This window comes from Coptis chinensis, chromosome 6, assembly GCF_015680905.1.
Source record: "Coptis chinensis isolate HL-2020 chromosome 6, ASM1568090v1, whole genome shotgun sequence".
NCBI lineage: Eukaryota > Viridiplantae > Streptophyta > Magnoliopsida > Ranunculales > Ranunculaceae > Coptis > Coptis chinensis.
Genome location: NC_141461.1, coordinates 29,244,048 through 29,257,297, shown reverse-complemented (window position 1 = coordinate 29,257,297; position 13,250 = coordinate 29,244,048). Strand labels below are relative to the sequence as shown.

The following is a 13,250-nucleotide window of genomic DNA, read 5'->3' as shown; positions in this document are numbered from 1 at the left end:
ACCATATGATATTTTCACTAAATTATCATGGCTTTTGTAAACAATAACTTTGGCATTTGTTTCATTGCATGTTACCCCTTTCACTGGATTTTGGAGGTCGTTTCGATAGATCATTATGGCAGGCTTATGTTTCTGTTAATAAGGTTTTTGCTGATAAAATACTTAAAGTAATTAACCTAGAAGACGACTTTGTCTGGGTACATGATTATCATTTGATGGTATTGCCCACCTTTTTGAGAAAGAGGCCGCTTTAATTAATAGAGTGAGGTTGGGGTTTTTCCTTCATAGACCGTTTTCGTCTTCGAAATATATAAGACTTTTCCTGTAAGAGAAGAGCATATAAGGGGTTTATTGAATTCGGTTTAGTTGGGTTCACACGTTTGATTATGCACAGAAATTCCTTTCAATGTAGTCGAATGCTCGGTATCGAAAAAGTGTTATATATATTGGTTTAGAGTATTATGGTTGCATGGTTCGTATTAAGATCCTTCTTGTTGGTATATGGGTCTACTTCAGTCTGTTTTAAGCCTCTGTCTATTGGGGAGTTAATGAACCAGGACAAAAAGAAGGAAACTAAAACACCAATTTCTCAACCTGGCAGTATGCTTAGAACAAAAGGCGGCAAAGAGTTTTGTGTATCAGTGTATGCGGGTTGTGTTTTCTTTTCTAATTTGTGGCAATTTTTCTGATTTTTTTTTTTATCTTAACTTCGTTACCTACATTAATTTTGGGGGTTAAATGATGGGACACGTGTAAAACAAATCTTGTAAGGTGTAAAACTTGATCTTTTCCACCCGGGTGGAGAAGATCCGGACTCATAAATAAATAGGATCCAAACACCCCCTTAGTCTCTAAATTGGGAGGATATTCTTTCAGTGACTCTTTTCAGTTTAAACTAGTTTGTAGTTTCACTGCAAATGTGCAATTTTTTTTTGGTTTCTTACTTGGTCAAAGATACCAAACTCATGTGAGTGTGAATATTGATAAATTGTGCTTATCTATCTATTATACTTAAAAGTATAATCTCTACATTGTGCTTATGAGCTTATCTATTATACTTCCCTTAAAGTATAATCTCGCGGCCCCCAATATTTGGCCAGGTAACTCGGTCAAAATCACCGAATATGTTTTATAAGGAAAGATGGAATCTGTTTCACGAATTACATGGTTGAATCTTAGATCCGCATGCTCTTCAAAGTTCAACCACCATACTTGGCTCACTGAAAGCTCACCCCATTGTGAGCTAATTTCGACAAAATAGTTTAGTGAACCCTTGCAACACAACGTGATTCGTGGCAAGAAATATCCGATACAATATCGACATGAGTCATGACGATATGTTTTTCTTTTCTAAGAAAAATATATTTCCAACAGTTACAAGGTTTGGGTTGAAATTATATATCGCCACAGTTTATACATCAAACCTTAATTTGTATTTAGATTTTAGATGACTTAACTTTTATATGTTGGATACAATTCTACTTGCTTAGTTGCATTATATTATGATGTTCCCGCTCTCCATGTGGTGTCTGATAAAAGGACTCATTTTCCATGTCCTATTTTGCAACCCAAAGAAGTAGACAAATAAATGATTTCTGAGACTTCTGACTTACTACAGCCTTTACCCATCTCCATCTCTCCACACACTAGCAAAGTTCTCTTGGGTCTTGTGCAGTCAAACACACCTACACTCACACTCACTCACTGATTTGAGGTCTGTGTGGGCAGCCCCAATTGGAAGTCTAGATCCCACTCCACAGAAAACTAGCAATGGGAAACTATGCACCAAACTACCAGAGGCATACACATTAGCACCACCCATTTAATGATTTAAGAGCTGCTAAAGCCTTTTACCATGAAACCTATACGAGTTAATTGGACAATGTATTCTTTACCTCTTGGGCAAATTTCACATACTCGATGCATTCTCAATCTTGGTTTAATATTTAAACAAGCAAGACCTACACAAGTAAAATAGATATATCCTTGATACAACCTTACATATATCCTTACTTCGGGTCAGACTACGTTGACACCCCTAAATGACACCTCGAATTCATATTTCTACTAAACACAATGATTTAATGGTTGATTTTTGGTAGATATGATATCTCCATTATGGATATGATCTCTGTATCTGTAGAGGTACATTTTAGTCACGACCTTACAATCTCGGAAAATAGAGTTTGTATAAGATGTTTGACTGAACTCAAGTCGGTGTTCTGAGCTGCCTACGTATCTAGTTCTCTAATTAACTGGAATCAAGTCAGACGTAATTCATCTTGAGTGATTGAGTTGGAAATGGAGAGAATGTGAGCCTCCCCCTTGAGAATGGAAAAGACGCCTCCTTATCCCCTTTTGCGTTGTTTTGATGATTGTTTTTACTCTTTCCGTTACGAAATAATGATCTGTCCTTAATGATGTTGTTAACTAGTTTGCAGCGGTTACGCTTCCTAGGTCGTTTGGACGACCTGATCTTAAGTTATATGCATGACATGCTTATAGTCTGGACACGTGGTCTGCCACGAGTGGTTGAGAGTGGAAAGTACTAACAATCTCCAAAAAAAAATCAACTCATTTAAGTATGTATAACATTGTCAAAAGTTGTGTGGAAGTTTGTAATTTTTTTAACCGTTTATATTTTTGACAAGACTAGATATATCAAAATGAATTGATATTGATCAACATGGCAAGAGGGTCTTCTCCACAAAAAAACCAACCATTAAAGTGTACTTTTTGACAAGGCCCAAAATATCGCCGAGATATCCGAGATATCAATGATATATTTTTTTTTTTTGTACACCGAGATGGAAATATCTGATATATCTCAACCGAATATTGAATATGTTTTTTTATATATTTAGCAATTTTCGATATAATGATATATATCGACCGATATATCCGATATAAATTGTTGATTTTGACCGAATATTGTTGACTTTGACCGATATGTTGATGATATTTCTAATATAATTGACGATATTTCCGATATATCAACATACAAAACAAAATTTTGACTAGTAAAAAAAATAGATATTTCCAATATTTTGATATATCTCAGTTTTTGAATATATCAAAATATTCACATAATTCAATATTTTGGTGCTTGGTTTTTGGTAGGGGTGTCAACATAGCCATCTCTGTTTCTCGCCATAAACCTTACTAGGTTTTGCAGTTGCTGTAAATCTAGCATTGGAAATTAGAAAAAGCCAACGCATGATAGAGAGTGGTGGATGACTGCGTGGTCAGCGAATTGAAACGACAATAGGAATAGTAAATAAGGCTTGGGCCATTCATTCTGAGCAACATCTGTTTCGGTCAATATATTTGGCAAGGTATATCATGGGGGGTTTACATTTTCAAGGCTCTTGTCCTCCCTCATGGTTTCTTCTATTCGTCCATCTCATATCATCTCATCTTATTGGATGCTGACAATTCTATATCATTATTGACTGACTCACAAGAGATTACAAGTTTAAGTAAGAGTTATTAAACCTTGCTTAGCTGTTTGTCGATTACTCCATAGAAGTTGATCACTTGATTTATCTATCTCATTAAATTTGTCTGACCAGTTAGAGCATTTGATGGATCCCACCAACTCACCAAGGACTTGCTAAGTTAAACACTACGTTATAGAGTGAATTTATTAATAGCTTCAGCCTTCGGGACTTTATCCCATTGTCATTTGTCAATACATGAGAATGTAAAAATGTGTTACAGAACTCATGAGTGTAGAAAAAAGTTCAGAAACTCTAAAATTTATTCTTTGTGCATTTGTATCTCAAGATTGTGTTGAAAAAATTTAGAGAACATCAGATTGTGGATGGCTTGTTTTTGTACCTCTGGAATGTATAGAGAGCTGAGTGCATTGTCTTATGTTTATCAAGGATAAAGAATTGTGATTTACTCTAAATCTTTTTACAGTTAAATTTATAATAAATTATGTATAATGTATATATAACTGTCTGCATACAGAAAAGAAAGTGGTTTGATTTCATTTCTATCCATTTCTTGTGATACCCGATGATTGTGTTTTTTCTATTCCACGAGGTTGGAGATTGTGTTAAAACTTAGGACAAATGATCACCCAAAGAGATCGTATTAAGTTGGATTGGAGCCTAATTATATAGAAAATTCTTTCGTCCTATTTCAGAAGAATGCACCACCCAATTTCACAAAGTAGCGATATACAGATGAGCATTTCTTCTTTGGACAACAGACCAAAATTCATTTGTTTGCTGAGATAGAATAGAATTCTGTAGGGACCTTCAGTCGGGTTGTTAAATATTTTTGCTCTAATGATAAGTATTTGGCTGGTTATCGAAAAAATGGGCCAATATGTATTATTAACAAATTGAAACAAAAACACAAAAACAAAATACATGAAAACAAAGAGAGTTCCAAGACGTTGTAGCTGGAGTTCCATCTGATTGTTTATTGTTAACATTCCTGAAGCCAGAAAATATTTTTAAAATTCATATGGTTTATGTTTATGTATGATTTTTGGTTGATCAGAGAAGATATCTAGGAGTGACTATTATCCACCGTGAACACTAATTTTTAGATAGGAGAAATTAAAAGAGTGCAAAGGGAAGAACATTAGAACCTCAGCTCACTGATCCGAATTCCCAAGTGCCATACCGCCATGAACATTTTTTTTTCCGATAATCAACCGCTATGAACACGAACCAATGGTAAAAAGAATGAGCGTTCAAACGTCGCATTTTAACAATCCAATGGGCCCCTCATTTGTTATGTGAAGATCTGTAAGTCTGCTGGGGCCTGGGGCCCATTTACACAACATACTGATAAACCACCATTTTTGCAGTACGATGTTACTATGTCCATTATCTTACTTTGCATAATAAATCTAAGTGACTAATATAATAAGTAGTTTAGCAGAGAACCTTAATATTATTAAAAGGGGATTAAACAAGAGACAAGAAGGGAATAATTCCTTCATCATTTTTAATAGTTTTCTTTCCTACAAAACTAAAACTTCCAAGAGGTGGTCCTATTCTGTTTCCTCTCTGAGTCTCTCTCTGCTCACCACTAAATACTACAGATTCTTCAAACGTTTCTATGTTGCGTTCCCAAGGTCCATTCTGACTCACAATGCTCTTTTTTTTTATGAAGAGGTAGAGTGCCATCAGGGTTCAGATTCCATACCAGACACACAGTCAAACAAAAGTTGACAGCGCACAAGAACTACCCAAAAGAGAAACTAATTTAAAACTGGGGATCCCTTTAAACAAATTTAACATAAACTATTTATTCATAACAAACCACTATCTTAGATGTATTAGGACTTAAGGTAACAAAAACCCACTCCTTAAGTCCTTAGTCCCTCACTCCCTCCTTTTACTCTATCAATGTTTTGGTGCTCTCTTTTTGTTCCCTCAATGGGAATGGTTTTTTTTTGTTCAAAATCTTCACAAAAAAACTAAAAAATAATTTAAAAACAACAAAATCCTCTCATTTTTCTCCCTCTTATCTTTTGAGATGGAAGGTACAACAAACTGTATCTCCCTCACAGATTGGTCCTTCAATGACTTTCTTCTCTTAGGCTGTTCAAAGTGCTGATATATGACAGCCTGGTGCCTGTTTCATTCATGCTTTGAGCATGAGGTCTGTTGATTCCAAATCCCCAACTCGAATTATTCATATTATTTTGTTTGTTCACTCTTTTTGGTCTTTTCTTTGAGATGGGGACCTTCCACAACCACACCAAAACTCTCATTCAACCAAACCAACCTGAATTTAATTTCATGACTTAAAATCCACTTCAGATGGCTGGTTTAATTTTCTCCTCTTGCCCTCTGGACTTGAATGAGAAGAATTTGCACATGACCCAACTGTTAGATCATCACTTTTATAGCTTAAGCAAGTAGCATCTAGCACCCCAATTGGACTCTGAGGCACAGATGGAACTGATGCACCAGTTGTAACCTTAATAACTCCACTAATCAATGAAACATCTTGGATAAGCTTAATACACTTCAACACCCCCTCCTGCAATAGAAAAAACAAAAGGGACCTCATTACTAAATTTATCAAATTGCATACTAACGAAATTCAAGGAATGAAACAAATATGCAATCCTCTTAAGGGTCCACCACAATTACCTTTTCTACATGTTGGATGATACAAGATGTTGCCTTATCAACATCTACTGTTTGAGTTTCTCTCAGTACAGATATTGCCACTGCTGCAGCAACTTCAGAAGGCCTGAAGTTCAAATGTTCAATACCTACATTCAATTCCCAACCAACATTGGCTCAGGACATTTCTCAATTAAAATTGTTTAATCTTGCATTTTGGAATAGAACAGCAATTAAAATAAATGGAAATAGACCTTTAAGTGTACTTAATATAATGTCGACGGATTGAGAGATGGATGATCTCAATGGAGGTTGATCGTCGTTGAACTTCCAAAGGAAGTAATCCATGAAGGAGAATGGAGTAATTGCTTGCATTCTCCAATTCAGAGTGCTCAATACAAGAAGCTCCATTCTCTGTATGGTTCTAGCTTCAAAGATGAATTTTGATTCACAAACCTACAAACATAAATCTAACAATATCAGGCAATGCGTTTGTTGAAAGTGAAGTAAAATCTCACATATTCAAACTGGTGATCACAGTAATTCAACAACATATCAGATTGGTTCGGCAATCAATACCATTTAATCTAACATGTTTTCTTTCTTCACCTGTAAATCTAAAGAAAGAGGTACATCAATTTCCTCCATTTTGGCTGCTAGGGATAAACAAGCTACAGCTAAAAGTTGCATCATCCAAGCTTTACCTTTCTAGACACAATCAAGAAAAACAAATTAAGACAGTTGCATTAGTATAAATAAATGGTGAAAATGAAAGGATATACTCATGAGTGTCAATTTAGTCAAACTTACAGGAAGTTCATAGGCTGATAAGAACCTATCCAAGTAATTAATTGATAAATAGACACTCAAAGGTCCAAAGCTGTAATGAGAGTGAACCTGTTAACATCAAGGACAGCACATTAGACATCTAATGAGAAAAAAGTAACCTACTCAAAATTGCAAAAATCTTGCTCATGTGTGCAAATAAGATCCCAGTAAATCCAACTCACAATAATCATCATGAATTAAAAAGTAAAACAAGAAAAACCCAAAATCCAATTTCTCAAAGTAAAACACTGAAAAGTCAAAAGTCAAAAATAAAACGAAAAGCCTTTTCAGTGAACACTTAAATCTCAAAAATTAGAACATAAAATTCCAAATTCAGATAAATCGTAAATCTAATAGAAAAGAAATCCCATTTCATAAAAAAAAAAAAAAAAAACCTTGGAAATCCATTCAACAGCCTCCATTCTCAAACCCAAATCTAAATCCCCACCTTTCAACCTTGCCAAATAATCATGTCTAGGCATATGTTCAGATTCTTTCTCAACCATTAACCCAACACACTCATCACTATGCAAAGAAAACAAAAAAAGGCTAGTATTTTGATTAAAGTTTTGTGAATGTTCTTCATAGTTTATTGCTCCAGCAACTCCATTATCAGAATCATCAAAACACATAAGACTGTTGTTGTCTTCTGCACAGAACAAAAGACTTGATGATGTGCAGTCAAAACTTGGGGCCATTGTCAACTCTCTGTCCACTCTCCACCTGTTGACTCAAAACTAGTCCCTATGCAATCTTAATAAGAGTAAGATGGTTTGAGATGTTAGAGAGAGAGAGAAAGTTTCATGTGAGTATAGAAGGAAAGAGAGGGGAATGAGGGGAGTGAAAGAAGGGAGTGGGTTAATATGTAGGAAAAGAGAGAGATTGTGGGAGAGAGTGAACCCCAGTCACAAGAAAATAAGTAAAATGGAGGAGAACTATGAGTCCAGGGTTAGTCAAACCAAGCCACGTGGTTTTTCCCTTGGAAGTTTCGGCTATTGGTGCTTTACATCCAACCCTAAATATCAAAACAATTTTCCGTGAAACAAAATGGTTTGATTTGTATTTTTTTCATATTATAAATTAATTAGTTTTTGGTGATGTAAAATGCAAATCTTTGTTTTTGTGTGGATCTCTTACTGTTAATATTCCTAGGAAATCTAATTAGTCCCGAACTACCCCTTTGACTCTAATTATTCTTATTATGCCAGCTATCCTGCTAGTCTGCCACACGCCTATACGATAGAGGCATAGAGCTATATAGGCATCTTTTTACTTTTCTTTTCTATCTTGAGTCAGGTTTTCGAAACCGGAATTCCAGCTATTTCTGATGGAAATTCAGGATCAATAGAATTCCAACTCTATACGGTATCATTTCGTTTTGTTTCGCTTTCTTTTAAAGATATATATTTAACAAAATTTTGACATTCAATTAGCTTGAGACATTAAGCTTATAATGATCACTGAAATAGACTGTTAAAGATGATTATGAATGTTCGGTGGCCAATGATCATAGTTGTCAATTTGAATATTCTCCAAATTTCAAAAAGTTCAAAATTACTAAAGTTTTAAGTTTTAATATTTTAGGTGCTATTTGGTGTCTTAGTATGACGCGTGTATTGTGTTCAATGCTTATAATTGTTTCCCATTTGGCTTAATTAAACCTCATATGTTGTTGTATTTTTCACACCAATTAACGTTATCACTAATCTCAACTCTTACTAATTATAACAGTATATATCACACGAAGTGTTTAATCCAACAATACGAATATATGTTGACAAGTAATATATTTACCATACTATTTTAGTCTCAACCTCCATATGATCCAACTTTTTCATGGTGTCTTTATTTAGAATAGACGAGATGTGCAATGGCCTTTAATCCTTTTAAATATGACAAAATTATAAATATGAATTTCTTGATGGGCAAATGTAACCTAATAAATAATTGGAATTTATTTTTTATCATTTATTGATTGCAGAAAAACATGGAAATTATTGAACTGGGGGAAAAAAATTCACATATAGACTTAAAAATGATTTTATACCATGTTAAATGTTAAGGTTGTTTTGGTCATTAAGTATTGGGTGCCCAAGTCAATTTTTCACACTTCAGAATTTTCATGTTTGGTAGAGGGTAATTTTGGGAAAACAAGAATGAAATGGACCAATGCGTATCTTCATCTTTTAACGTCGGGTTGTGACACGTGTAATTAGACAACTCAGCATGTCTGCAAGTTCTACAAAAAGCTTCCCGTATATTTTCCACGGAATGCTATTATAACACTAATACATTCAGCCTACCATATGTACAATTGTACATTTGTACATATACTAATTATTTCACCGAATATACTATTACTATCATACTCTCTCTTCATTTACCGAAATGAAATTTAGCATTGGATTTCTACCTCATTTTTGCAAGCCTAGACAAGGGGATATAGTATTATTTTTTTTCTTTGTTTTGTTTTGTTTTTTTTTTTTTGGACTTTGAGCCATGATTACAAATATTATTTAGTAAGTACAATTAAAATGATTTCTAACTGTTAGCAAGAAAAAATAATAATTTTAATTAATATCTAAGCCATTATGGAATTTACGCGGCTCTATACTTGAAAGATGATAATTGTGAAAACTAGCACTTTCCCCATTGTTTTTCTACGTATATATCCATGGACGTTTATAAACGAACATATCAAATTTGTGAAAAATACTGAAAAAATGAGAATTTAATTCAAGTCTCACTAAAGAATGTGAATTTCATGTTCCAAATTTGATCATAGCAATACCACAACTTTCATACTTAATACATGTGTTCTGATTTTGAAACGGTGAAATGTTAATCACTATCCGTTTGAGAGTAACGTAGATTCCTTGTTCGATCAAAACGATGTGAATGATGCATATATACAATAGCTACTTCAACGTGCAATACTGACATGGCTCAACAAATGCTGTAATTCAGTTCTCACATTGGCCTTGGCCTTGATGAGTTTCTTAAGCTAAACTGATCCATTGATCACTTCAAGTCAAGGGTACCTAAATTCAAGTCCTCCAAACGAACCGGTAACAGCGAAAAGTGTTGGATAGTTGTATGCGTTCCTAATCCTTAACTAAGTAAGTGTATGCATACACGTACTTGTATAGTTCACAAATCACAAGTGTTTAGGTGGGAATGTGGGATACCCCATGCATGAACCTACCACCAACAATTTTAGGTGTTGGTTGTAAATGTCTATTTTTATTATAGAGGATTAATAGGATATTATACCGAGTGTTTATGATTTAGCTATAATTTAAGTGGAGAAAAAAGAGTGTGTTGGTAAATGGGAATGATTGTTCTTCATGAATAAGAAGATGCCTATATATCCAACACATTAGGGTTAGACTGGAATCAAGCCAATGCAATTTTGGGGTTGATTTTGAAGGTGTTGTGATCAAGTTGGTAGGACATGTGTGGTGGTATAGACATGTGTGCTATCGAGATGAGCGACATGTCTACAAACTGCACGTGTGTAGTGATTCCTGATATTATGTTGTTTGAGCTGATACATAAAGAGTGTAGTTAAGGAGGTGATGATGGCAATGATTTAAGTGTTGCAGTGGATAAATATTGAATGATAATGATAGCAATGATGATGGTGGCAAATAATGATGTCACAAAATGAAGTTGAGTGATGAGTCATTAATGCTGAACCGATCTTGACGAGTTTGCGAATGCTCGTGTGTGTGTCTAGAGTCGAATCGAGTTAGCGGTATCGTTGTAGGTGTACTGTGTGTGAGAGATAAGATGTCCCTTACACTGGTTCAAACCAAAATAGTACAAGTGGAATTTTAATTAGCTATTATTTTTTTTTTTAAATTTATCTATAACTAATTTTAATTTAAATCTTCCAGCTCCCTAAAGGGGAGGGGGTAAGGGCAAAATCAACAAAATAAAATAATAATGGCAAAATAATAATGGCAGAGAAGGTACACCATTGAAGAGGCCCAAAATAGTATCAATCCCTCAACCCTTTACTACTCATATTAATGTCCTGCAAAAAATTTAATGATTTTTTTTTACCAATTCAACGGAATTTTATTCTTACTTGTGTTTCTCAGTAGGAAATTGTTGGAATAAGGTTCCATGCAACTAATTTGGAAAGCACCTATGGTTTGGCTTGTGCCAAATTGAATTACAGATAGAGAACCGTCACTACACGGTTATTGATTTGGAATTGAATTAGTTTTAGGAAACTAATTACTGTGAGCCAATCTCGACGCAGTTTTGGAAAGAGTTTCCTAATTCTTTTAGGAAACCAAATTGGAATTTGGGAGTCTATAAATACTCTCATATGTTAAGTAAAATTGTTGTGAGGAGAATTTTGTGAGAGAGAATTTGTGAGTTCCATTGGGGCTCTTGGGTATTGGTGAGTGTTTGTAATTTGCTCTCTCTATTGAAAATTGAATCTCCTTTTGTTAGTGGACGTAAGCATTGCCGAACCACATAAAATCTTTGGTCGCTTATTCTCTTTTTATTGTTGGTTGATTACCTTGGTAAGTAGTTTAATTAATCTTATTTACTACTTTTGGTTAGGAGTCTGGTTATTTGTCGATTTCATACACCGCTATTGTTGGTTACACACTTCCACCACACATTGTTCGTTTATCACTTCTATTGCATTAGTAGTGGCGTGCCACACTCGTCTTGGGGCACAACAAATAAATTGGTATCGGAGCTCCAGGTTCTACCTGGGGTTTTCTTGATAATTGGTGTGGTTGATTATTGGTGGTTTATGATCAGTTCCAAAATTTGCATTTTATTACCCGTATATTGCTGCATTACAGTCCCTCTTACGCTTAACGAAAAGACAACTCATAGCTTTTACTATCTTTTTCAGGTTAAAGAGTATTTTAGACCACTTATCATAAAAGTTACGTCTTAGCAAGAGCTTTAATCATGTTTATTATAAAGACCAGTAGTTGCTGTGGAAAAGTGCTGAAAAAGTCAAAGTCAACCAGTCAAAGTCCTCAATTCAGAAAACCAAAGATAGAGCCCCTTATCTCAAATTATGAAGATTTTTTCATAAACCTACCTTGGTCATGAAGAAACCAAAAGGCAAAAGCAAAAGTGAAAGAGTGAGGTGTCTAGTTTGTAATGGAGAAGGGCAAATCTGTAAAAGGCAAAAGTATGGGTATATAAGCTAAAAGCAAAGGAGAGATAAACCATCCATTGTCTTAGGATCAAAACCATTTGGTTTGTTTAATTTTTTGTCTTGTTTTTTAATTAATGTTATTATTTTTCTTGTTATTTTATTTCCTTTCAATCAATTTGTTATTTCCTTGTTCTTTATTTCAATCAACTTGTTATTTACTTGTCTTTGTTTCAATCTTCAATCTTGTTTGCTTGCTTTCATTTCAATATTTTAATCAATCTTTCCCTTTATGTTTTCAAGTCATTTCAATATAACAATCTAGCTTTTAAGTTTTCATTAGCTTAGAACCATTCTAATCATTTCAAGAGTCTACATTTCTTCTTCACATCTCCCTCACTCAAACTCTAAACAATTTAGGATGAACCTCAACTTCTAATCTAAACTCTTTTGAAGTATACAAACCACTACTAAAACTACAGTTTGTGGTGGAGGTTTTGTTGAAAATTCGATCTAGGGTTTTCTATTGAAATAAATCTATTTTTAGGTTTCATTGGTTGTTTTGGTAATATTTTGTGGTTATTGTTGGGTGTTATGAAAATTGAGAATATGACTAATATGTCAAGTTCTTCTGTTGAGACTCCTATTGATATTGAAAGTTTCAATGGAAACATCAATTTTGAATTATGGAAAAGCGAGGTAATCAATTTGTTGGTGGTTAATGGTTTGGATGATGCTCTTGATAGTAAGCCAAGAGATATAAAAGTTGGCGTTTGAGAGATGTTGAATAAGAAAGCTTGTGATATAGTCCGATATTATCTCTCTGATGATTGGAAGTACTTTGTCACTTTGGAAAGTTTAACAACAGATATGTTGAAGAAATTAGAAGACAAGTGCATGGAAAATATCGTAGATTGGTTGATTCTCGATCTAAGTTGAGAAGCGGAATAACTCTTGGAAAGAGTGAATGTGCCTATTGTCGTTGTTGGGGACATTGGAATAACAATTGTCCTAAATTGAAGAAAAAATTGAACCGTGCACGTTGTTGTAAAGATGAGAACTTGGTCGAAAATTTGTTGTTGTTTGTTACTGCTTCAATGGTTGAAAACTCCACAACTAAGTGGATTATGGATTCTGGTTGTTCTTAGCATATATGTTCCAATAGGAATTTGTTTACTAGCTTT

General features: G+C 34.3%; 1 protein-coding gene across 1 annotated transcript; it reads right to left on the bottom strand.

Moving 5' to 3' along the window:
• Positions 1–5,228: 5,228 nt before the first annotated feature.
• CYCD2;1 (Cyclin D2;1) lies at positions 5,229–7,776 on the bottom strand. The gene is made up of 6 exons (XM_086568581.1): positions 7,325–7,776; positions 6,912–6,998; positions 6,711–6,809; positions 6,356–6,557; positions 6,126–6,250; positions 5,229–6,012 (listed from the first exon to the last, which is right to left on the bottom strand). The coding sequence occupies exons 1-6, from the start codon at positions 7,625–7,627 to the stop codon at positions 5,767–5,769; spliced, it is 1,062 nt and encodes a 353-aa protein (XP_086424707.1). The 5' UTR covers positions 7,628–7,776; the 3' UTR covers positions 5,229–5,766.
• Positions 7,777–13,250: the final 5,474 nt, after the last annotated feature.